The following is a 26,630-nucleotide window of genomic DNA, read 5'->3' on the forward strand; positions in this document are numbered from 1 at the left end:
ATTGCATCACACTGCTCACTCAAAGTTAACACATTTCACGACATATGCTGATGACATTAAATCTGATTTTGATTCTGAAATTGTGTTTGATTTATGCTCAGCTTTCATTTTCTTGTAAACTGCTTATCTGATCTTCTGTGTCTGTGATGCTGCTGAAAGTATATTTCCAGTTGCGTGGTGCCTACGTGGGGTTGAGCATGTGACAGTAACTTTAAAACAAAGTTTTCCCACTGTACCTTGGTACATGTTACAACAATAAGCCAAGATACCAATCCCATCCGTGGCTGACATGGAGATGTTGGGCCGAAGGGCCTGGTGGTATTGCAGGTCATGAGGGAAACTGCGTGCCTCTAGCTTTTTTGCTCTGTGTTGTGTGGCTTCTGCTGCTCTGCAGTGGGATGTGGTGAGCTTACAGCCAGATCGAGGTCAGACAGGAAGGTGGTGACTCATAAGGTGGAAAGTACACCGAGCGGTTGAAGAAGATCACGCACGGAGACTGTCAGTGGATGTTCCTCCATGGCTCTCTGCGCTCGCAATCCCACAAGGATGGTGCCTTCCCTGCTCGTTCTCTGCATCTGCAGTTCCTGGATCACAGGTAGGACCCGGCCAAAGCTAGGAAACGAGAGGAGTTGGGGGTTCCGACGGACCCCAAGAGTCTGTGTAGACCAATCACTAAAAGTTGAAATCTATATGGTTCTTTACACCAAGGAAAATAGAATCCAATATTGGAATTAGATTTTCTTACAAATGGAATGATTATTAGAACTAGAATAGAATATATCTTGGTATTAATTTTGGCATTGATATTAATTTTGTTGCTGAGGCCTCTATCAGTCATGGCCAACCGTGGATGCTATGTCTTAGCTGTCTAGATACGCAAGTCAGGGCAGTACATTATGGAGAGTAAGCTGTTGCCCCTGTAGAAATCTTACCCTCTCCACGCATTTGATGAACCTAAAGAAACAACAGTTTGGCACCAGCAGCATTGCCAGTCAACAGTGAACTCAACATTGACTGCCTTAGGGACTTCAGCTCCGACACTTTTCCCTCAAGGTTTACTCCTGAGACCTTCCCATGAGAGGATACTGCCCAACAGCAGCAGAGGGTTGAGATCAGAGTTTTCCTTCTCCAAAATGGCCTGCCAACCACGGCTGATGAACCCCATCTACCTGAAGTGACCAGCTTTATGGCACCAGTAGCCCACCTTTGCCCCTTCTCCAGTCAGTAGAAATGGTTCCGCCGGGCTTAGTAGCTAATCCAGACATGAAAATCAGGAGCTGGAGTTGGTTGTCAGAGGCCATTTGAGTCTCACGCCATTGGGAGCATTTAATAGGTAGTGGGATCTTAAAGAATGAGATATTATTACAGTTAGAATTTTTATTAGAATGGAGAATATCTTGGTATTGGTATTGATAATGGTTTATTATTGTCTGATGTACCGAGATACAGTGAAAAACTTGTTTTACATACTGTATACAGATCAGATCATTACACAGTGCGTTGAGACAGGACAAGGTAAAACAGTAACAATGCAGAATAAAGTCTAACAGCTACAGAGAGAGTGCAGTGCAGTAAATAATAAAGTGTAAATCATAACAAGGTGGATTGTGAGGTCGAAAGTCCAGTTTATTCTGCTAGGGCAATATAAAACTATTAAATATTAAATAGTTCTATAACAGTGGGGAAGAAGCTGTCCTTGAGCCTGGTGGTACGTGCTTTCAGGCTTTGGTCTCTCCTGTGCAAAGGGAGAGGGGAGAAGAGACTCAGTCCAGGGTGGGTGGAGTCTGTGATTCTGTTGGACGCTCTACCAAGGCAGCGAGAAATGTAGACAGGGTCCTTGGAGGAGATTTTCTTTCAAGCATTATTTTATCTTTCCTGTAGGCCGGTGACCAGAACTGTACACAATACACCAAATTTGACTTCACCAATGTCTTATACAACTTCAACATAACATCCCAACTCTTGTACTCAATACTTTGATTTATGAAGTGGGTGTCGGTGTGAAGATACGTCTCTACCAAAGGAGGTGTGAGGTGCTCCTTCCCTCCGCTAGCCTTCAGGTCACCCTTGGGCAAGGTGTAGCACCTGCTTAGCCCCCCAATCAGGGTCACCTGAAACCATGGGAGCAGGTGGTGAATGGTCGTATGAGTAGCCGGTGCAGATCACAATTCCTGGTTATGTGACCACTGACACCAGAGAGACAGTCTCTGAAGAGTATTGATCATGGTTGAGGTTATTTGTCTTGTAAAGACACTGCCCAGAAGAAGGCAATGGCAAACCACTTCTACAGAAATATGCCAAGAACAAGATCGCCCAAGTCATACAACATGGCACAAATAGTGATAATGAGTATGCCAAAAGCTCTCTTTAAGACCCTACCCACTGTATGTGTGACACAACTTTCAAGGGATAACGGATGTGTTCCCAGATCTCTTTGTTCTACCACACTCCTCAGTGCCCTACCAGGTGTCCAGGACTGGTGGATATGTGGATGTTGAGGTGTGTTCAGGAGGGTGGGGCTGAGGTGGGCAGGTCATCCCTGACCTTGCCGAGTGACGGGACAGTTTCGAGGGGGCAGAACAGCCTGTGGGTGCTTCACTTTCGTAAGTTCTCCAGAAAGAGGAAGGTGGTGTCAACAGGTACCAGGACACAAAGCAACGCCACCTTAATCCGAAGCTCAGGCCCGATCTCGGGAAGGGGAAGGGTCCAAGATGGAAACCTTTGAGTGGGTGTGAAGGACAGGTCCATGGAGAACATCCCTGGATGTCCCAAAGCCACTAGGACACAGGACCTTAGATGGAGATACAGAGCAGAGTAGGCCCTTCAGCCCTGATTTAATCCTAGCCCAATCATGGAATCTACCAACCGATCCCACTTGGTCACAGGGAAAACGTAAAACTCCTTCTGGGGAAGGGAATCGAACCCAGGTCGCTGGTCTGGTAAAGCATTATCCTAACCGCTACACTACCTTGCCGTCCATTAAAAAGGTAGCAACGTTATACTGTATATATTGTACATTATACTGCATATATATTGTATATGCTCTTTATGTCAATTTACTGTTTTATGCTCTTTATGTCAACTCACTGGTTTGAAATTTTCTGTTAAAGTTATTGTGTTAATTTATTTTGTGAGCTGTATGTGATAAACGTATTGTGTTTTGGCCTTGTATCGTTTGGCCCTATGTGTTACTATGATTGCACATTGCACATTTAGACGGAGACATACCGTAAGGATTTTTTTGTACTCCTCGTGCATGTGAAGGACGTCAGAAACGAAGTCAATTCAATAAAACTGAACTTTGGAGAGTGGGCTCAGAACTAAGGGGGACCAAATCCCCGGCATTCCCCTGATGTTCACATCCCGTGTGGGCATCCGTGGCGTGTTTTTCTGTAAAATGCCTGCAACCAGTGAGTTCGTAGCAAGATCCCAAGGATACCAATTATCAGCTGACAGATCTCAAATGACGGAGTGTCGGCACAGGGTGGGAAGTTTGTCTGAGATGGCAGTGATAGGTTTCTGTGTGTATGTGTCGGGGTTGGGGGGTGGGTGTAGATCTCACCGAATGTTACAGAGGGGTTGGGGGGTGGGTGTAGATCTCACCGAATGTTACAGAGAGCACTCTCCGCTCCCACGTCGCCATTTTCCCATGAAAGCACGCCCCCTCCTCAATGTCATTCCGATAGAGAGGGAGTTAGCTGGAGTTTGTGCTCACCTTTCCAAGTCCGCACCACAGTAGGGTGTGGTTCCTTCCCTCTGGGATCTTAGCACCAATAAGCGTTCGGTTCTGATTAGGTATTTCCCTCCCAGCCCGTGCCCCTTTCGTTTCTGTGAAACATTGACAAATACAAGTACGGAAATCCCCCGTTCTGATGTAACTGCAAACTCTGGCTGGAAGATATGGGTAAAGCGGAAGGTGAAGATCTGCCTCAGTCACTCTTCGCTCAGAGTCCTCTCCGTGTTCACCCGACTCGTGGATCGACGGTTTGGCGACCACTTCACCACCTCGGCGGTTCACCGACTGCCTGTGCCTGCTTCCCAGACTGAGAGCATCCTCTCCCCCTCTCTCTCCGTGAATCTCACCGGGGGAACTCTCCCTCCAGACCCTGGGAGTCTCTCTGCTCCTGTGTTCTCAGTGTGTCGGTTCACTCGGTCACTCTCCGAAATCTCGCTGCTTCAGGGCTCCGTGTTTGGGGAATCTCTCTCTCTCTCTCTCTCTCTCTCTCTCTCTCTCTCTCCCTCGCTCTCTCCCTATCAGGACTCTGTTTCTGAACAATTTCTCTTCCTCTTCCCCATCTCTCTCCCTCTCTCTTTTTCCCGTTCGTTCTCTGCTCCCTTGTCTCTCATTCTTCCTCTTTATCTCTCCACCTCCTCTCCTTCACTCTCCCCATCCACTTTCTTCCTCCTCTCTTTTACCTCCTCTTTCTCTCTCTCCTCCCTTCCACTGTGTGAGAACTCTACCCACCCTGTGCCCGAAGTCCCCATTGCTCCGAGTCGAGGGTCTCTCTCTGTGTCCTGGCACAGCATCTCTCTGCAATGGAGCCACTCCCCTGGACCCTGCTGGCCTGCCTTCTGCTTACCTGCCAGGTGACAGGTAAGTGAATCTTACCCTCCCTCAGAGGCTGGAACTCTCCTCTGTGGATGTTTTTAAGATGGACTGAAATTGATTCATGACTTGTGGAGGAGGCACGAAAGGTCACAAAAGGTGGGGAAGAGTTGAGATCAATCAGGATTAGATGGTAGTATGGAATTGATGAGCCGAAATGTCCTCTTATTCGAATGTCTATAATCCCTCCATGTTGCCACCTAAGCCTTTAGCCTGCACCCTCTACAACCCTCCGAGATCCCTGACCCAGTGATGTTCCCACCTCTGGAGATACGTCTAAAAGACATAGGAACAGAATTAGGCTATTCAGCCCATCAAATATGCTCTGCCACTTGATCATGGCTGATTTATTTTCCCTCTCAAACCCATTCTCCTATCTCCTCCTTGTAAAATTTGAAGCTCTTACTAATCAAGAACCTATTAACTTGCACTTTAAATATAGCCATAGACTTGGCCTCCACAGCCATTTGTGGCAATGAATTCCACAGCTTCACCAACCTCTGGCTAAAGAAATTCCTCCTCATCTCCTTCTATTCTGAGACTGTGCCCTCCAGTCCTAGACTATCCATCTATTAAAATTATCCTCCACATCCACTCTATCTAGGCCTATTGATATTTGGTAGGTTTCAATAAGATCCTCCCTTATTCTTCCAAACACCAGCGAGTACATTTTTGTAAACCTCAGACTCTCTCCAATGCCAGTACATCCTTTCTTTGATAAGGGGTCTAAAACTATTCACAATGCTCCAAATGCAGTCTGCCCAATGCCTTATAAAGCCTCCACACTACAGCCTTGCTTTTATATTCTAGAAAGACATATTGGTCTTTCTGAGACCCATGCCCCTGATGAAGGGCCTCGGCTCAAAATGTTGTCTTTTTATTCCTCTCCATAGATGCTGCCTGACCTGTAGAGTTCCTCCATTATTCTGTGTGTGTTGTTCTGGATTTCCAGCATCTGCAGAATCTTTTGTGCTTACCATTACATCTTTGCTTTATCTTCTCAAAATGAATGCTAACATTTCATTGGTCTTCCTCAAACTCAACCTGCAGGTTAAGTCTGGTTGAGTTAACTTGCAGACTTAACTACAAGTCCCTTTGTACCTCTGATTTTGAACTTGCTCCTGTCTATGTCCTTGTTCCTTCTATCAAAGTGTGAGATCATACACTTCCCAGCACTGTATACCATCTGCCACTTATTAGTTTATTCTCCTTTAGCTCCCACCCATAAAGTTCTCCTGTAAAATCGAGTGAGATTCCCCAACCATTCTGCACCTGTTAATATTTGGTAACAGAATTTAAGCTTTAATCACCAGTTCTGTGGTCACCAAAGACAAACCTGAGATTCATTTTCCTGTGGGTATTCAGAGTAATTACAAAGAAACACAAGAGAGTAAACAGAGAGTTAGATAGAGCAGATAGAGTCAGATAGAGTAGACAGGAAGTCAGATAGAGTAGAGAGGCAGTTAGATAGAGAGGGAGTTAGATAGAGTAAACAGGGAGTACCTGTTTCCCATGGTTGAAATGTCTAATACCTGAGGGCATGCAATGAAAGTGAGAGGGGGTAGGTTCAAGGGGGATGTGAGGGGTATTTTTACTCAGAGAGTGGTGGATGCCAGGAATGTGCTGCCTGGTATGTGGTGGATGCAAATATATTAGAGGCTTTTCAGTGATGTTTGGATAAGCACATGGATGTGAGGAAGATGGAGGGATTGTGTAGGTAGGAGGGATTAGTGTTTGAGTGTTTATGATGTGCTTTTTAGCTGGTTCAGCACAACATTGTGGGCTGAATGGCCTATTTCTAAGTTGCACTCTTGTAAGTTCAATCATGAAAATCTTCTCACCAGGACTGACAGACAACCAATGTGCAAAAGAAGACAAATTGTACAAATACAAAGAAAAACTGAAAATAATAAAGTAAATACGTAATATTGAGAGCAGGGATTGTAGAACATGAGTCCTTGAAAGTGAGTCTATAGGTTATGGAATCAGTTCAACACAGTGGGACCCAAGGCTCTGGTACCTCCTTCCCACAGGCAGGAGTGAGAAAAGATCATGGTCTGGATGGTGGGGGTATTTGATGATGGATGCTGCTTCTTTGTGGATGTGCTCCATGGTGCGGAGAGCTTCTCCTGAGGTTTACTGGGCTGTATCCACTAATTTTTGTTGGCTTTTCCTTTCTTGGGTATTGGAAATGGTGGGGCGTGGATGGGGTGCTGGGTGTGTTAGGGGGTTGTAGTAACTCAGGAAACACTTCAAACCTATTATGGGATATCTGAAGCCAAGACTTGGGAAGATATCCCTGGGACTGGAGGGCTTGAATTATCTGGACAGATCAGACACTTCTGCTTTTTCCAGAAGTGTAGGAGGCCGAGGAATGACATGTTGGAAGTCCGTAACATTATCAGCTGCCAAGCTAGTTCAAAGTACAAAGTAAATTTTATTATCAAGGTTCATATATGTCGCTACCCTGAGATTCATTTTCCTGTGAGCATACTCAGCAAATCTATAGAATAGTAACTGTAACAGGATCAATGAAAGATCAACCAGAGTGCAGAAGACAACAAACTGTTCAAATGCAAATATAAATAAATAGCAATAAATAATGAGAATATGGGATAGTGAATCCTTAAAATGAGGTCATTGGTTGTGGGAACATTTCAATGATGGGGCAAGTGAGTGTAGTTATCCCCTTTGGTTTAAAGACTGATGTATGAGGGGTAGTAACTGTTCTTGAACCTGGTGCTATGAGTCCTGAGGCTCCTGTGTCTTCTACCTGATGGCAGCAGTGAGAAGAGAGTTCGCCATGGGTGGTGATGGTCTCTGATAATGGATGCTGCTTTCTTACAACAGCATTTCATGTAGATGTGCTCACTGTAGGTAGATAATCACAGTCCTGGAGTTAGGCAATCTAAAACCAAAAGGCACAGATTTAATGTGAGAGGGGATGAAGGGCATCAGCCCAAATTATTGACTGTTTATTCATTTCCATAGATGCTGTCTGATTTGCTGAGTTCCTCCAGTTTTTAGTGTGTGTTGGTCAAGGATTACAGGGGATCTGAAGGGGAAGATTTTCTGTGACCATGATTGTTCTTGGCAAAGTTTTCTACAGAAATGGTTTGCCATTGCTTTCTTCTGAGCAGTGTCTTTACAAGATGGGTTACCCTAGCCATTATCAATACTCTTCAGAGATTGTCTGCCTGGTGCCAGTGGTTGCATAACCAGGACTTGTGATGTGCACCGGATATGCACTTGTGTAAGGAGCTCCTTACACCTCCTTTGGTAGAGACGTATCTCCACTCCACCACCCACATACCCAGGTAAGATGTAACACAAATGCCAGTGACAACCTATCACCACATTCAAGTGGTGTGAGACCTGCTACTGCAAACTAAGAAACTTCTAGAAAAATACAGAAGCAACTATTCTGTAATTGCTGTAAAATTCAATGAACAATTAGCTGCTCAGCGATTATATAAAAATACATGCAAACGTAACAATTCTACACCCTAATTCAACCGGGTGGCCAGAACTACACACAATACTCCAACTGCAGTCTGACTAACGTTTTATACAGCTGCAACAACATTCAAGTTCGAAGTAAATTCATTATCAAAGTACATATGTATCACCATTATACATCCCTGAGATTCATCCTCTTGCAGGTGTTCACAGTAGAACAAAGAAATACAACAGAATCAATGAAGAACTACACACAAAGACCGATAAACTACCAATGTGCAAAAGAAGACAATCTGAGTAAATACAAAAATTGAATTACAGCAATAACATTTGATGGTATGATTCAGAACTGTACGTATGAGTCACTTTCCCAATGGTGCCCCATAAGGAGAAAAAGGGGGCGTACAGGACCGAGATATACCAGCTCCTGGAGTGGTGTCGCAGCAACAACCTTACACTCAACATCAGTAAGACCAAAGAGCTGATTGTGGACTTCAGGAAGGGTAAGACGAGGGAACACACACCAGTCCTCCTAGAGGGATCAGAAGTGGAGAGAGTAAGCAATTTCAAATTCTTGGGTGTTCCTGAGAACTTAACCTGGATCCAATATATCGATGCAACTACAAAGAAGGCATGACAGCAGTTATATTTCATTAGGAGTTTCAAGAGATTTGGTTTGTCACCAAAAACACTCGCAGATATACTGTGGAGAGCATTTTAACTGGCTGCATCACTGTCTGGTGTGGGGGAGTGCTGGGCCTGGGGGATGCGGCACAGGATCGAAGTAAGCTGCAGAGAATTGTAAACTTAGTCAGTGCTGAGGTGAGTGAAGTTATTCACACTGCTTCAGGAGCCTGATGGGTGAAGGATGATCCTGAACCTGGTGGTGTGGGTCCTTCCTTATTCTTGACATGACTTCCTCACTCTATACTGTAGTGTATATGGATTTTAGCAAAGCATTTGATAAGGTACACCATGCAAGGCTTATTGAGAAAGTAAGGAGGCAAGGGATCCAAGGGGACATTGTATATCCAGAACTGGCTTGCCCACAGAAGGCAAAGAGTGGTTGTAGACAGGTCATATTCTGCATGGAGGTTGGTGATTGGTGGTGTGCCTCAGGGATCTGTTTTGGGACCCCTACTCTTTGTGACTTTTATAAATGACCTGGATGAGGAAGTGGAGGGATGGGTTAGTCAATTTGCAGATGACACAAAGGTTGGGGGTATTGTGGATAGTGTGGAGGGCTGTCACAGGTTAAAACAGAACATTGATAGGATGCAAAACTGGGCTGAGAAGTGGCAGATGGAGTTTAACTCAGATAAGTGTGAGGTGGTTCATTTTGGTAGGTCAAATATGATAGCAGGATATAGCATTAATGGTAAAACTCTTGGCAGTGTGGAGGATCAGAGGGATCTTGGGGTCTGAATCCATAGGACATTCAAAGCTGCTACGCAGGTTGACTCTGTGGTTAAGAAGGCATATGGTGGATTGGCCTTCACCAATCTTAGGATTGGGTTTAAGAGCTGAGAGGTAATGTTGCAGCTATATAGGACCCTGGTCAGACCCCACTTGGAGTACTGTGCTCAATCCTGGTTGCTTCACTACAGGAAGGACATGAAAACCATAGGAAGGGTGAGAGGAGATTTACAAGGATGTTGCCTGGATCGGAGAACATGCCTTATGGGAAAAGGTTGAGTAAACTCGGCCTTTTCTCCTTGGAGCAATGGAGGATGAGAGGTGACCTGATAGAGGTGTTCAAGATAATGAGAGGCATTAATTGTGTGGATAGTCAGAGGCTTTTTCCCAGGGCTGAAATGGCTACCACGAGAGAGCATAATTTTAAGGTGCTTGGAAGTAGGTTCAGAGGAGATGTCCGGATTAACTTTTTTACACAGAGAGTGGTGTGTGTGTGGAATGGGCTACCGGCAACAGTGGTGCAGGTGGAAATGATTGGGTCTTTTAAGAGACTCCTGGATGGCTACATGGAGCTTAGAAAAATAGAGGGCTATGGGTAAGCCTAGGTAGTTCTAAGGTAAGGACATGTTTGGCACAGCTTTGTGGGCCGCAGGGCTTGTATTGTGCTGTAGGGTTTCTATGTTTCTATGTTTTTGTACTGAACTCCTCTACCACTGGAGGTGAACATGCCATACAACTTCATCAACACCTTGCCCACTTTCAGTGAACTATGGAACTGGTCCCTGATCCCGCTGTCCTTCAGTACTATTTACGATTAAATGTATGTTTTTTTTTAAAAGAGTTGCAGAGTTCTGCAGGTTTTGCAGATATTGAAGAAAACGTTGCAGAGGTGTTGCAGGAAGTAACACATTTTCTAAGCTCAGTCTGCTGACACTCAGCCTGTGATTGAGGAGATCATGAAACCAGATTCCAATTAACTGCTAATGTGGGTGTTTGATCTTCAGTTCTAGGTAATCGGCTGTCAGGGCAGGTGGGGGTCCAGCAGTGTGACAGGATCCTGAAAGATGCCTTCCCCAAAAAGATGTACCGCTCGTTGCAGAGTTACCAGACGATTCCAAGCATTGGAAGCCAACCAGAATACGTGGAGTAAGTAACGAGCAGTTCACATTATTTAGAGATACAGCACAAAACAGGCCCCACTGCCCAGCAACCCACCTATGGGTTGGGTCTGTCACTGTATAACACTGGGGGACAGTACCATGGGGATGGGTCTGTCACTGTATGACACTGGGGTACAGTACCATGGGGATGGGTCTGTCACTGTATGACACCAGGGTACGGTACCGGTGGAGAAGGGTCTGTCACTGTATAACACCAGGGTACGGTACCGGTGGGGATGGGTCTGTCACTGTATAACACTGGGGTACAGTACCATGGGGATGGGTCTGTCACTGTATGACACCGGGGTACGGTACCAGTGGGGATGGGTCTGTCACTGTATAACACTGGGGTACGGTACCAGTGGGGATGGGTCTGTCACTGTATAACACCGGGGTACGGTACCGGTGGAGAAGGGTCTGTCACTGTATAACACCAGGGTACGGTACCGGTGGGGATGGGTCTGTCACTGTATAACACTGGGGTACAGTACCGGTGGGGATGGGTCTGTCACTGTATAACACCGGGGTACAGTACCGGTGGGGATGTGTTTGTCACTGTATAACACTGGGGTACAGTACCGGTGGGGATGGGTCTATCACTGTATAACACTGGGGTACAGTACCGGTGGGGATGGGTCTATCACTGTATAACACTGGGAACTGTACCAGTGGGGATGGGTCTGTCACTGTATAACACCGGGGTGCGGTACCGGTGGGGATGGGTCTGTCACTGTATGACACCGGGGTACGGTACCGGTGGGGACGGGTCTGTCACTGTATTGCTCTGGCCTACAGTGTCCTACCTGCTGATCTGCTGTTTCTCGTCACAGGTTCACGACGAAGAGGGGGCAGAAGTTCTGTGTGAATCCGCAGAAGGCCCGGCTGATGAAGGAGTATGTTGATTCACAATCCAGAGGTGAGGGCTTCAGTCCCACAGTGATGAGGTGTGGGAAGTCTCCCACAAGTGCCGGCTACTAAGGGCTAAACTTTATTTTACATTCCCAGGCCATCACTGTGGTGCAGTGAGTAGAGGCCTGGGTTCAATTCCGACCTCTGGCGTTGTCGGAGTTTCTCCCCGCACACCATGTGATGATGGTCAGCATGGACTCGCTGCCCCTTTGGGCCTGTTTCTCGGCTCTTCAACAAGCTTTAACTGCCCCTTTAGAAGAAGGTCAGGTGGGATGAAATGCCTTTGGAACCCGCTGTGGTCCCATGGGTGAAGGTGGTGTTCAGGGGCTCATTCCTGGGCTGTAGCCATCACCTACTGTAAGCTTTTCTGTTCCAGGTCTTGATGTATCTAGTCAGGGTACTCCCCAAAATTCAAAGTATGTTTAGTATCAAAGTCACCATATACAACTTGAGATTCATTTTCTTTGGGGCATACTCAATAAATCCATTAAACATAACAGAATCAGTGAAGGACTGTACCAACTTGGGCGATCAACAGCGTGCAAAAGTCAACAAACTTTGTAAATACAAAAAGAAAGAAATAATAGTAATAAATATATAAGCAATAAATATTGAGAACCGGAGATGAAGAGTCCTTGAAAGTGAGCCTATAGGTTGTGGGAACAGTTCAGTGATGGGGCAAGTAAAGTTATCCCCTCTGGTTCAAGAGCCTGTTGGTTGAGGGGTAGTAACTGTTCCTGAACCTGGTGGTGCGAGTCCTGAGGCTCCTGTACCTTCTTCCTGATAGCAGCAGTGAGAAGAGAGCATGTACTGGGTGGTGGGGGCCCTGATGATGGGTTTATAGAAGTTTATCAAAGCTTTTGGTGACACGCCAAATCTACTTAAACTTGTAAGACAGCAGATGCCTTCTTTGTGATGGCACTTACATTCTCATCCCAGGACAGATCCTCTGATACCAAGGAACTTAAATTGCGGAGGGAGTTCTGGGATTTAGATTTGAAGGACATTTTGAGGGTTCAGCATCTGTGATTTGAAATAGCACCCCAGATGTCCAAACTAACAATCAACAAATCCAGTTTAAATTCCAACTTGGTAGCGATCAATTTTAACCAGTTAATAAGTAGAATTTAAACAACTAGTCTTTAAAAAACATCTAATTGTTTCAGCTTGCACTCTTGGCCTTTGGGAAGGGTTCTTACTGGATCTACAGATTAAAGACCGTAGGATATACACTTAGTGGCCACTTTATTACAAACCTCCTGTACCTAATAAAGTGGCCACTGAGTGTATGTTCCTGATCTTATGCTGTTATAGCCCATCCACTTCAAGCTTCGACGTGTTGTGCATTCAGAGATGCTCTTCTGCACACCACTGTTGTAACACCTGGTCATTTGAGTGGCGACAGAGTGCAGGAGAAGAATTAGGCTATTCAGCCCATCGAGGTACCAGATAAATGGTTGAATCAAGTAGATGAACAACATTTAAGAAGGCACTTGGACAGATAAGTGGACAGGAAAGGTTTTGGGGGATATGAACCAAACAAGGCACAGAGTCTATTCGGTGTTGAGGTGAGTGAAGTTATCCATGCTGGTTCAGGAGCCCGGTTATTGTAGGGTGATAACTGTTTCTGAACCTGGTCCTAAAGCTCCTATACCTCCTGCCTGATGGTAATAGGGAGAAGCAAGCGTGGCCTGGATGATGGGGGTCATTGATGAAGGATGCTGCTTTCCTGTGGCAGTGCCTCTTGTAGATGTGCTCAGTGGTGGGGAAGGCTTTTCCTGTGACGGACCGGGCTGTGTCCACCCCTTTTCCATTCCTGGGTATTGGAGTTTCTATACTCAGCCGTGATGCAACCAGTTAGGATGCAATCCATTGTGTAACTGATATGTTCAATCTATGCAAACTTCTTAGAAAGTAGAGATGCTGTTTTGCCTTCTTTGTGATGGCAGCTACATGCTGGTCTGAGGGCAAGTCCTCTGATATGATAATACCAAGGAATTTAATTTTTTAATTTAAAAAATGAACAGATCGGAGATACGAGGGATTATTGACCTTGCCTTTCGGTGTCATAGGTATCGCAAAGATAACACAGAAGATGCCTCAGGCTGGCAGCCCAACGCTACCCAAAGCAGCAGGAACTGATCCAGTGGAAGAGGAAGGGAGGACCATCTCCAGTCTGACCACCACACCACTCCCTACTGTGGAGGGGCAAGACCACAGCAATGGCTCCTCATCAACCTTATACATCCCTCAGTCAACCAGGCTCTATGAAGAAGAGGGAACACCAACCAGTAGTCCATCGGCCAAACCCTTCCCTGGACTGAAGGAACAAGACCCCAGACCACCCTTCCCACAGTCAAAGCCACCTGGACCCCACAAAGAGGAGGGAGTGCCGACCTTGGATCCGCCAACCACGCAGTATGCCGGGTCTCAGGAACAAATGGAAGAGCTGTCACTCCAACCCATGCTCCAGGACCAGCCGGTGGCTCACGGCGATGTCCCAACTGGGCAAGAACCAACAGAAAGCAGCGGGGCAAGGAACACTGGCACCTCCACCGCAGAAACCCCTCAGGATGGGAGCAAGGAGGGCGGAAGTGGAGGCAGTGCACACATATCCAGTCCTGGTAAGGATCCCATTTCCCGTGCAGAGAACTGGAAACAATCGCCCTTATGCTCCCTGAGTAAATCCCAAGGAATAACATCTTGTGGAAATCAGCAAGTCAGACATTTTGAGTGTGCTGGTTGCTGACTTCCTCCAGCATTGTGTGTGTGTGTGTGTGTGTGTGTGTGTGTGTGTGTGTGTGTGTGTGTGTGTGTGTGTGTGTGTGTGTGTGTGTGTGTGTGTGTGTGTGTGTGTGTGTGTGTGGCTCAGGGTTTCAACTGTAGAAACTCTTGTGTTTGGAATAATCTCTGGTCGAAATTCTGACAGTCCGGCAGCCTTTGAACTGCTGGCACCAGATCAGCAAATATTCTCCCCCACAGATGCTGCTTGACCCAGTGTTCCTCCAGCAAATCAATGTGATGATGGTCAGCATGGACTCGCTGCCCCTTTGGGCCTGTTTCTCGGCTCTACAACAAGCTTTAACTGCCCCTTTAGAAGAAGGTCAGGTGGGATGAAATGCCTTTGGCACTCATTGTGGTCCCATGGGTGAAGGTGGTGTTCAGGGGCTCATTCCTGGGCTATAGCCATCACCTTCTGTAGGCTTTTCTGTTCCAGGTCTTGATGTATCTAGTCAGGGTACTCCCCAAAATTCAAAGTAAGTTTAGTATCAAAGTCACCATATACAACTTGAGATTCATTTTCTTTGGGGCATACTCAATAAATCCATTAACCATAACAGAATCAGTAAAAGACCGTAACAACTTGGGCGATCAACAGCGTGCAAAAGTCAACAAACTTTGTAAATACAAAAAGAAAGAAATAATAGTAATAAATATATAAGCAATAAATATTGAGAACCGGAGATGAAGAGTCCTTGAAAGTGAGCCTATAGGTTGTGAGAACAGTTCAATGATGGGCAAGTAAAGTTATCCCCTCTGGTTCAAGAGCCTGTTGGTTGAGGGGTAGTAACTGTTCCTGAACCTGGTGGTGCGAGTCCTGAGGCTCCTGTACCTTCTTCCTGATAGCAGCAGTGAGAAGAGAGCATGTACTGGGTGGTGGGGGTCCCTGATGATGGGTTTATAGAAGTTTATCAAAGCTTTTGGTGACACGCCAAATCTACTTAAACTTGTAAGACAGCAGATGCCTTCTTTGTGATGGCACTTACATTCTCATCCCAGGACAGATCCTCTGATACCAAGGAACTTAAATTGCGGAGGGAGTTCTGGGATTTAGATTTGAAGGACATTTTGAAGGTTCAGCATCTGTGATTTGAAATAGCACCCCAGATGTCCAAACTAACAATCAACAAATCCAGTTTAAATTCCAACTTGGTAGCGATCAATTTTAACCAGTTAATAAGTAGAATTTAAACAACTAGTCTTTAAAAAACATCTAATTGTTTCAGCTTGCACTCTTGGCCTTTGGGAAGGGTTCTTACTGGATCTACAGATTAAAGACCGTAGGATATACACTTAGTGGCCACTTTATTACAAACCTCCTGTACCTAATAAAGTGGCCACTGAGTGTATGTTCCTGATCTTATGCCGTTATAGCCCATCCACTTCAAGCTTCGACGTGTTGTGCATTCAGAGATGCTCTTCTGCACACCACTGTTGTAACACCTGGTCATTTGAGTGGCGACAGAGTGCAGGAGAAGAATTAGGCTATTCAGCCCATCGAGGTACCAGATAAATGGTTGAATCAAGTAGATGAACAACATTTAAGAAGGCACTTGGACAGATAAGTGGACAGGAAAGGTTTTGGGGGATATGAACCAAACAAGGCACAGAGTCTATTCGGTGTTGAGGTGAGTGAAGTTATCCATGCTGGTTCAGGAGCCCGGTTATTGTAGGGTGATAACTGTTTCTGAACCTGGTCCTAAAGCTCCTATACCTCCTGCCTGATGGTAATAGGGAGAAGCAAGCGTGGCCTGGATGATGGGGGTCATTGATGAAGGATGCTGCTTTCCTGTGGCAGTGCCTCTTGTAGATGTGCTCAGTGGTGGGGAAGGCTTTTCCTGTGACGGACCGGGCTGTGTCCACCCCTTTTCCATTCCTGGGTATTGGAGTTTCTATACTCAGCCGTGATGCAACCAGTTAGGATGCAATCCATTGTGTAACTGATATGTTCAATCTATGCAAACTTCTTAGAAAGTAGAGATGCTGTTTTGCCTTCTTTGTGATGGCAGCTACATGCTGGTCTGAGGGCAAGTCCTCTGATATGATAATACCAAGGAATTTAATTTTTTAATTTAAAAAATGAACAGATCGGAGATACGAGGGATTATTGACCTTGCCTTTCGGTGTCATAGGTATCGCAAAGATAACACAGAAGATGCCTCAGGCTGGCAGCCCAACGCTACCCAAAGCAGCAGGAACTGATCCAGTGGAAGAGGAAGGGAGGACCATCTCCAGTCTGACCACCACACCACTCCCTACTGTGGAGGGGCAAGACCACAGCAATGGCTCCTCATCAACCTTATACATCCCTCAGTCAACCAGGCTCTATGAAGAAGAGGGAACACCAACCAGTAGTCCATCGGCCAAACCCTTCCCTGGACTGAAGGAACAAGACCCCAGACCACCCTTCCCACAGTCAAAGCCACCTGGACCCCACAAAGAGGAGGGAGTGCCGACCTTGGATCCGCCAACCACGCAGTATGCCGGGTCTCAGGAACAAATGGAAGAGCTGTCACTCCAACCCATGCTCCAGGACCAGCCGGTGGCTCACGGCGATGTCCCAACTGGGCAAGAACCAACAGAAAGCAGCGGGGCAAGGAACACTGGCACCTCCACCGCAGAAACCCCTCAGGATGGGAGCAAGGAGGGCGGAAGTGGAGGCAGTGCACACATATCCAGTCCTGGTAAGGATCCCATTTCCCGTGCAGAGAACTGGAAACAATCGCCCTTATGCTCCCTGAGTAAATCCCAAGGAATAACATCTTGTGGAAATCAGCAAGTCAGACATTTTGAGTGTGCTGGTTGCTGACTTCCTCCAGCATTGTGTGTGTGTGTGTGTGTGTGTGTGTGTGTGTGTGTGTGTGTGTGTGTGTGTGTGTGTGTGTGTGTGTGTGTGTGTGTGTGTGTGTGTGTGTGTGTGTGTGTGTGTGTGTGTGTGTGTGTGTGTGTGTGTGTGTGTGTGTGTGTGTGTGTGGCTCAGGGTTTCAACTGTAGAAACTCTTGTGTTTGGAATAATCTCTGGTCGAAATTCTGACAGTCCGGCAGCCTTTGAACTGCTGGCACCAGATCAGCAAATATTCTCCCCCACAGATGCTGCTTGACCCAGTGTTCCTCCAGCAAATCAATGTGATGATGGTCAGCATGGACTCGCTGCCCCTTTGGGCCTGTTTCTCGGCTCTACAACAAGCTTTAACTGCCCCTTTAGAAGAAGGTCAGGTGGGATGAAATGTCTTTGGCACTCATTGTGGTCCCATGGGTGAAGGTGGTGTTCAGGGGCTCATTCCTGGGCTATAGCCATCACCTTCTGTAGGCTTTTCTGTTCCAGGTCTTGATGTATCTAGTCAGGGTACTCCCCAAAATTCAAAGTAAGTTTAGTATCAAAGTCACCATATACAACTTGAGATTCATTTTCTTTGGGGCATACTCAATAAATCCATTAACCATAACAGAATCAGTAAAAGACCGTAACAACTTGGGCGATCAACAGCATGCAAAAGTCAACAAACTTTGTAAATACAAAAAGAAAGAAATAATAGTAATAAATATATAAGCAATAAATATTGAGAACCGGAGATGAAGAGTCCTTGAAAGTGAGCCTATAGGTTGTGAGAACAGTTCAATGATGGGCAAGTAAAGTTATCCCCTCTGGTTCAAGAGCCTGTTGGTTGAGGGGTAGTAACTGTTCCTGAACCTGGTGGTGCGAGTCCTGAGGCTCCTGTACCTTCTTCCTGATAGCAGCAGTGAGAAGAGAGCATGTACTGGGTGGTGGGGGTCCCTGATGATGGGTTTATAGAAGTTTATCAAAGCTTTTGGTGACACGCCAAATCTACTTAAACTTGTAAGACAGCAGATGCCTTCTTTGTGATGGCACTTACATTCTCATCCCAGGACAGATCCTCTGATACCAAGGAACTTAAATTGCGGAGGGAGTTCTGGGATTTAGATTTGAAGGACATTTTGAAGGTTCAGCATCTGTGATTTGAAATAGCACCCCAGATGTCCAAACTAACAATCAACAAATCCAGTTTAAATTCCAACTTGGTAGCGATCAATTTTAACCAGTTAATAAGTAGAATTTAAACAACTAGTCTTTAAAAAACATCTAATTGTTTCAGCTTGCACTCTTGGCCTTTGGGAAGGGTTCTTACTGGATCTACAGATTAAAGACCGTAGGATATACACTTAGTGGCCACTTTATTACAAACCTCCTGTACCTAATAAAGTGGCCACTGAGTGTATGTTCCTGATCTTATGCCGTTATAGCCCATCCACTTCAAGCTTCGACGTGTTGTGCATTCAGAGATGCTCTTCTGCACACCACTGTTGTAACACCTGGTCATTTGAGTGGCGACAGAGTGCAGGAGAAGAATTAGGCTATTCAGCCCATCGAGGTACCAGATAAATGGTTGAATCAAGTAGATGAACAACATTTAAGAAGGCACTTGGACAGATAAGTGGACAGGAAAGGTTTTGGGGGATATGAACCAAACAAGGCACAGAGTCTATTCGGTGTTGAGGTGAGTGAAGTTATCCATGCTGGTTCAGGAGCCCGGTTATTGTAGGGTGATAACTGTTTCTGAACCTGGTCCTAAAGCTCCTATACCTCCTGCCTGATGGTAATAGGGAGAAGCAAGCGTGGCCTGGATGATGGGGGTCATTGATGAAGGATGCTGCTTTCCTGTGGCAGTGCCTCTTGTAGATGTGCTCAGTGGTGGGGAAGGCTTTTCCTGTGATGGACCGGGCTGTGTCCACCCCTTTTCCATTCCTGGGTATTGGAGTTTCTATACTAGCCGTGATGCAACCAGTTAGGATGCAATCCATTGTGTAACTGATATGTTCAATCTATGCAAACTTCTTAGAAAGTAGAGGTGCTGTTTTGCCTTCTTTGTGATGGCAGCTACATGCTGGTCCGAGGGCAAGTCTTCTTTAATTTAGGAATTTACTACTTGATTCAACCATTTATCTGGCACCTCGATGGGCTGAATAGCCTAATTCTTCTCCTGCACTCTGTCGCCACTCAAATGACCAGGTGTTACAACAGTAGTGTGTAGAAGAGCATTTAACTTCTTAATTTAGAAAATGAACAGATCGGAGATACGAGGGATTATTGACCTTGCCTTTTGGTGTCATAGGTATCGCAAAGATAACACAGAAGATGCCTCAGGCTGGCAGCCCAACGCTACCCAAAGCAGCAGGAACTGATCCAGTGGAAGAGGAAGGGAGGACCATCTCCAGTCTGACCACCACACCATTCCCTACTATGGAGGGGCAAGACCACAGCAATGGCTCCTCATCAACCTTATCCATCCCTCAGTCAACCAGGCTCTATGAAGAAGAGGGAACACCAACCAGTAGTCCATCGGCCAAACCCTTCCCTGGACTGAAGGAACAAGACCCCAGACCACCCTTCCCACAGTCAAAGCCAACTGGACCCCACAAAGAGGAGGGAGTGCCGACCTTGGATCCGCCAACCACGCAGTATGCCGGGTCTCAGGAACAAATGGAAGAGCGGCCGCTCCAACCCATGCACCAGGACCAGCCGGTGGCTCACGGCGATGTCCCAATTGGGCAAGAACCAACAGAAAGCAGTGGGGCAAGGGACACTGGCACCTCCACCGCAGAAACCCCTCAGGATGGGAGCAAGGAGGACGGAGGTGGGAGCACTGTGCACATTTCCAGTCCTGGTAAGGATCCCATTCCCCGGGCAGAGAACTGGAAACAATCGCCCTTATGCCCCCTGAGTAAATCCCAAGGAATAACATCTTGTGGAAGTCAGCAAGTCAGACATTTTGTGTGTGCTGGTTGCTGACTTCCTCCAGCATTTTGTGTGTGTGTGTGTGTGTGTGTGTGTGTGTGTGTGTGTGTGTGTGTGTGTGTGTGTGTGTGTGTGTGTGTGTGTGTGTGTGTGTGTGTGTGTGTGTGTGTGTGTGTGTGTGTGTGTGTGTGTGTGTGTTGCTCAGGGTTTCAACCGCAGAAACTCTTGTGTTTGGAATCATCTCTGGTCGAAATTCTTGACAATCCGGCAGCCTTGGGACTGCTGGCACCAGATCGGCAAATATTCTCTCCACAGATGCTGCTCAACCCACTGTTCCTCCAGCAAATCAATTGTCACTCCAGACTGCAGCTTCCTGCAGTCCACTGTGTCTCAATTTTCCCAACTATCCAAAGTTATTCCCACTACATATTTCACTCTCTTCTTTACAATTTTTTTCCAGTGGATCTGGTGAGTCTAGAGAGTGGGATACATATGGTTCTCCAGGCCATAAACACGAGAGTTACTGCAGATGCTGGAAATCTTGAGCAACACATGCACATACAATATGCTGGAGGGACTCAGCAGGTCGGGCAGCATCTATGGAGAGGTTTGGGCTGAGACCCTTAATTTCAATTGAGGTCTTGGCCTAGAATGTCAACTGTTAATTCCCCTCCATAGGTGCTGCCCAACCTGCTGAAATCTCCTGACCCTTTACCAGGTTTCAAACCTACCCACGTTCTGTGCCCTGTGTCCCAGATCCCAATCCCGGCTCCCACCCTACCCCTTCCTTTCATTTCCTACTTGCACTCCAGACCTCCTAGGAGGAATGACAAGCAACCAGAAGAGATGCCAGACCTTAAAGATTTCTGAACAATTTGGATGCCGGATTATCGGGACTTTTAGAAATAGGGAATGATAATTTTTTAAAGTGAATTAAACAGCCCTGTGTAAGTTATGGGGAGCGTTGTGTCATAAAACCAGTATATCAGGCCATAAAAAAGACAGGAATGGAATTAGGCCATTCCGCACATCTAGTCTGCTCTCCCATTTGATAATGGCTGATTATATTCTAAACCCATTCTCTTCCCTTCTCTCTGTAACCCTTAACCCCCTTGCCAACCAAAAACCCATCAGTCTTAATGATGCCTCCACAGCCGTCTGTGGCAATAAATTCCACAGATTCACCTCTCTCTGACTGAAGAAATTCCTCCTCATCTGTGTTCGAAAGGGACATCCCTCTATTTTGAGGCTGTTGCCCTCAGACCGTTATCCGATGAATTTCTTTAGCCAGAGAATGGAGAATCTGTGGAATTCTTTGCCAAGTCACTGGGTATATTTAAGGCGAAGGCTGATAGGTTCTTGATTAGTCAGGGCATGAAAGGATACCGGGAGAAGGCAAGAGATTGGAGCTGAGAGAGAAAATGGATCAGCCATGATGAAATGGTGGAGCAGAGTCAATGGGCCAAATGGCCTAATTCTGCTCCTATGTCTTAAAGTCATAAAGAAGTACAGCACAGAAAAAGGCCCTTCAGTCCATCTAGTCCATGCCAAAGCCATTTAAACTGCCTACACCCATTGACGTGCACTGGGACCATAGCCCTTCATTCCCCTCCCATCCATGTACCTATCCAAACTTCTCTTAAACGTTGAAATCGAGCTCGCATGGTCCACTTATACTGGCTGCTTGTTCCGCACTGTCACAACCTTTTGAGTGAAGAAGTTGCCCCTCATGCTTCCCTTAAACTTTTCACCTTTCATCCTTAACCCATGACGTCTGGCTGTAGATCCACCCAGCCTCAGTGGAAAAAGCCTGTTACATTTACCCTATCTATACCCCTCATAATTTTGTATACCTCTATCAAATCTCCTCTCAATCTTCTGTATTCTAAAGAACTCAGTCCTAACTTATTCAATCTCATGGTATTATGGATCCTAGAGTCTGCCACTGATGACATCCACTCTACCCAGATCTGCTACAGTCACTGAGGTCCTTTAAAAGAGCTCTGCACCTCCCACCCTCATTTCCCACACATCTCTTCTGGAACGCTTAAAGAGATTTGGAAAGATTAGCTTTATTTGTCACGTGTAGATCAAAACATACAGTGAAATATGTTGTTTGCCCAAACAACCAGCAGAGTCCAAGGATGCACTGGGGGCAGCCTGCAAGTGTTGCCATACGTCCGGCGCCAATGTAGTTGCCACAACTTACTAACCCAACTAGTAGGTCTTTGGAATGTGGGAGGAAACCAGAGCACCCGGAGGGAACCTGGCAGTCATGGGGAGAGTGCGCAGTACAAACACCCTACAGAGAGCAGGAGGAGTTGAACCCCAGTCACTGGCATTGTAAAGCATTACACTACCATGACTCTCTGCTACAAATACCCAGGTGGCCTGCTCTCAATTCACAAACTTCCCCGTCCCCTGCCTCTCCATTCGTCCCTCATTCGTCGGTCACCACCCCTCTCCAACTCCCGGCACCCACTCCCTCCCCGGTGAGCGACCGAGTCAGGGCCCCGCCCACGGAGCGAGATCCCGGCCACTTTCACAGGGTCTGCACCTGCCGGTGTTTCCACAGGGCCAACGAGGGGAGGCAGCGGTCTGAGACCAGACGAAGGAGAGGTTGATCTCAGAGTCCACCCCAACTGGGGATCTTCCAAGAAGCGACACGGAGGCTCAGGAGAGACGGGCAGGAGCAAATCGCCTTTGTTCGTGTTCCTGGGATTGCTGGCACTCCTGGTCTTCCTGACCATCCTCGGTGTGTTTGCCCACACGAACAGCAGGCAGACAAGGACACTGCAAGGTAGGTGAACTGGCGTGAGTGTCGATGAACCGAGCTGCAGTGAGAAACTAACTCTGCATGTCGCCCATATAGATTATTCATTGCCACAGTGCACTGAGGCAGCCCAAAGGGGGAGCAATAACAGAATGAAGTGTTACCGTTACTGAGAAGGGCAGTGCTGGTGGACAGTTAGGTGCAAGGTAAATTGTGAGGTCAAGGGTCCATCCTACTGTACAAGAGGTTCATTTGATCGTTTTGTAACCACAGAAGCTGTCCTTGGACACGATGGGAGAGGGATTCAGATTTCGATTAATCAGAATGTACAGTGAAATGCATCATTTGCATTAACAACCTGAGTATTATTTGTATTAGCATGTTACAGTCCAGCACAGGCCTTGCACGATGTTGTGCCGACTTTTCAACCTACTCTGTAATCAATCTGACCCCTTTCACCTACATGTGTCCATCTAGGGGTTTCAAGCATCTGCCTCCACCGTCGTTCCACACACTCATCACTCTGTGTACAGGATCTACTTTTAACATCTACCCTCCCCCCCCCCCCCCCCATGCTACCCTCCAGTCACCTTAAAATTCTGCCCCCTCATGTGAGCCATTTCCACTCTGGGGAAAAGTCTCTGGCTGTCCACTTGATCTGTGCCTCTGGTCATCTTGTACACCTCTATCAAGTTGTCACTCCTCCTCCTCCTCCACTTCAAAGAGGAAAACCCCAGCTCACTCAACCTACCTTCATAAGACATGCTCTCTAATCCAGGCTGCATCCTGGTGAATCTCCTCTACACTCTCTCTAAAGCTTCCACATCCTTCCTATAATAGGCCAGGCAGCATCTATAAGGAGAAGCACTGTCGACGTTTCGGGCCGAGACCCAAGTCCTGACGAAGGGTCTTGGCCCGAAACGTCGACAGTGCTTCTCCTTATAGATGCTGCCTGGCCTGCTGTGTTCCCCCAGCATTTTGTGTGTGTTGTTTGAATTTCCAGCATCTGCAGATTTCCTCGTGTTTGCTCTTCCTATAATGGCCTAGTTTCACTCCAATATCTTCAGCTCTTGTGGGTTTTTGACTCCCATAGGGCAAAGAGGCCTCAGTGGGTAGGGGGGTACCTCTGACACAGCAGCACTCTCTACAGACTGCTTATAAAAGGCTCAGGTACATTTACGTCTATAAACACGAGAGATGCTGGAAGTCCAGAGAAATGCACACAAAATGCTGGAGGGACTCAGCAGGTCAGGCAGCATCTATGGAAATGAATAAACAGTCAACGTTTCGGGCCAAGGCTCTTCATCAGGACTGAGGAGGAAAGGGGAGGATGAACAGAATAAGGGGGGGACCTGGGAGGAGCACAAGCTGGCAGGCGATAGGTGAGACCAGGTGGGGGGGGGGGTGGAGGGGGAATGAAGTAAGAAGCTCGAAGGTGATAGGTGGAAAAGATGAAGGGCTGAAGGAGGAGGAGAAAGGGGCATGAGAGGGAGGAGCAGGGCAGGTGAGCAGAAGAGAAGGGGTAAAGGAGAACCAGAATAGAGAATGGAAAAAGAGAGGGAGGGGGTGGGTGAGTGATTACCAAAAGTTTGACAAACTGCTGCTCATGCCATCAGGCTGGAGGCTACCCAAACAAAATATGAGGTGTTGCTACCCCAGCCTGAATTTGGCCTCATCATGATATGGACTGATTAATCAATCGAATCAAAGTGAGTGACCTCTGGGAGAGCCCAGCTTTCGTGGCAGACAGGGTAAATGTACTCAGTGCAGAGGCTCCCCCCCCCCAACAATCTACATCGGGTCCCACCTACGTAGCGGAGGCTGCACAGGATACAGTAGACAACCCCGACAGACTTGCAGGTCTTGCGGTGATGGTGGGCTTTTCTGCCCAGCGTGGCAGTGGGTGGCAGGCAGGGTGGAAGTGATGGATTCCCAGTGGACTGGTCGTGAAAGTGTTCAGGTTTCACTCGGCAGTTTTGGTTCTTGGATCCCTCTGAAACCCTTGGACCTTCTAACTGTTCTCTTTACACCCACGTTTAGCCGCCCAGATCCAAATGGTCCACTACTCCAGGGTGACCAGCAACAGCGACGACATCGTATGAGGAGGATTGGGATGGCTGCGTCCTGGAGAAGGAAGATTGACTGAATTCTTTCTATGTGTTCGAGCTGACCATCAACCTGACGATTTTAGGTGCCTACCACAATATTTCTCGCTTGGATGCGGTGAGGGTGGCCGAGTGCATTTATCTAAGAAAGAACTTGGCTGTGTCATTTTGCATTCCTCTGTGTACCACACAGGCAGAATTAGCACTCTTGTGCCCCACCTGTCCCCTGTCAATATATTATCCCTCCTGGGATATCACGGTCCACATGCAAGGACACTCCCGCGGACTATGAAGAAAGCAGGAAGGTGGCAGGAGGGCATCTGAGGTTTCAGAGCCATCTCCCCAAAGTGGACGCCACCTTCCATTAAGTTAACTCCTCTCCCAGTCGAACTCTGCCACTGCTCCGTCTCCACTCTCTCTCTCTCTCTGAGCTTATTTAGTCACCAAAACCAGAGTCAAACAATCCTGGGAGCGAGTGGGAGGAAAATCTCTGCTCCACCACAAAGCCAGGGCATGAGTCTGGGCAGGGATTTAGAGAGAATTCACCAGAAGTGATTAAACACTGGGGACCTCTCTCATCTATACTTTTAATGCACCTGGAGGGAATTGAGGCGGGAAAGATGGAGGGAGGGATCTGACGTTGAAGCCAATCTTGGGCCAGTCAAGACATTGTTGCAGAATGGAGTGGCCGGCTAAATGTATCTGTGTCTGCAGGCAGTCACAAGAGGAGGATGTTTGTTTTCTCTGTCGGATTAGCAGAGGCCACTTCTCCAAGACAACAGCTTGGCACTGAGCCCTGTATCAGGGATAGATAGACGGGGAGAGAGATAGACAGAGAAACAGGCTTGGACCCTTAGTGAAGCTTCGAGCCACGAAATACCACTGCCTCACTCCTTACTACCTCAATGGCTGCTTTGGCGATAGCTGGAAGTAATTGTTCCATAGATGGGATCTTCCAAAATGCTGCTTTATTTTGGAAATTCACAATTATTGACTAGCTTAGAATAATTTATGTAAATTAATAATCTTCCCTGTGTGTTGCATCCTTGTTTTTGAGAAGCTAGACTTTGTGTTTAGCAATTGTTATTGTTTTGCAATTTCACATAATTAAACTAATTCAAAGGAAGACATTGAGAGTCTGAAATGTGAGTCTAATTTGGTGTGTATTGTAAGTGAAGCGCATGGGTATCACATGATAGGGTCATGATGCAGTTTCGCTTAAACCCGTAGTGAGTTATTTACATGAACAAGAATGCTTAATTGACATTTTTACCAGATTACTCAAATATTACTGACAGATTAAATATATAACACTTCTCCCTGCTTCATTATAAATTTAACTCAATAGAGAATGCATCTCAGCTACATACTCAGTACGTTATATAATACAACTGCTATATACAGACATCTATTCAGGCCTAAAGATCTAATCACTGAGGAGGCTTTCTTACTCTTCTGGGAGGATGTCTTTCCTGACGGGGGGTCACTCTGTTTGGCAGGTGAGACTTGGGGCTGTGAAACAATCTCAGGTTCTGGGGCCTCCTCCATGGTGGTTGTAGGAGTTGACTCTGTGGCTGGTTCTGACAGCTGTGGACACCTTTCCTCTCCTTCCTTTTTCTTCTTCCTAGTTTGTGCATCTTGATGTTGGGAAGGTACATTTAGTTCA

At 46.6% G+C, this 26,630-nt stretch overlaps 1 protein-coding gene across 2 annotated transcripts; it reads left to right on the plus strand.

The window, feature by feature from the left end:
• Window positions 1-481: 481 nt before the first annotated feature.
• Window positions 482-26,094, plus strand: LOC140729323 (uncharacterized). Of its 2 annotated transcripts, none has more exons than XM_073048951.1 (8): window positions 482-595; window positions 10,486-10,627; window positions 11,472-11,557; window positions 13,623-14,174; window positions 16,464-17,015; window positions 19,464-20,015; window positions 22,662-22,886; window positions 24,900-26,094. In XM_073048951.1, the coding sequence occupies exons 1-8, from the start codon at window positions 517-519 to the stop codon at window positions 24,959-24,961; spliced, it is 2,250 nt and encodes a 749-aa protein (XP_072905052.1). In that variant the 5' UTR covers window positions 482-516; the 3' UTR covers window positions 24,962-26,094. The 2 variants fall into 2 exon arrangements, with proteins under 2 accessions (XP_072905052.1, XP_072905053.1); XM_073048952.1 differs by lacking the exon at window positions 482-595 and adding an exon at window positions 3,925-4,594.
• Window positions 26,095-26,630: the final 536 nt, after the last annotated feature.

This window comes from Hemitrygon akajei, chromosome 6, assembly GCF_048418815.1.
Source record: "Hemitrygon akajei chromosome 6, sHemAka1.3, whole genome shotgun sequence".
NCBI lineage: Eukaryota > Metazoa > Chordata > Chondrichthyes > Myliobatiformes > Dasyatidae > Hemitrygon > Hemitrygon akajei.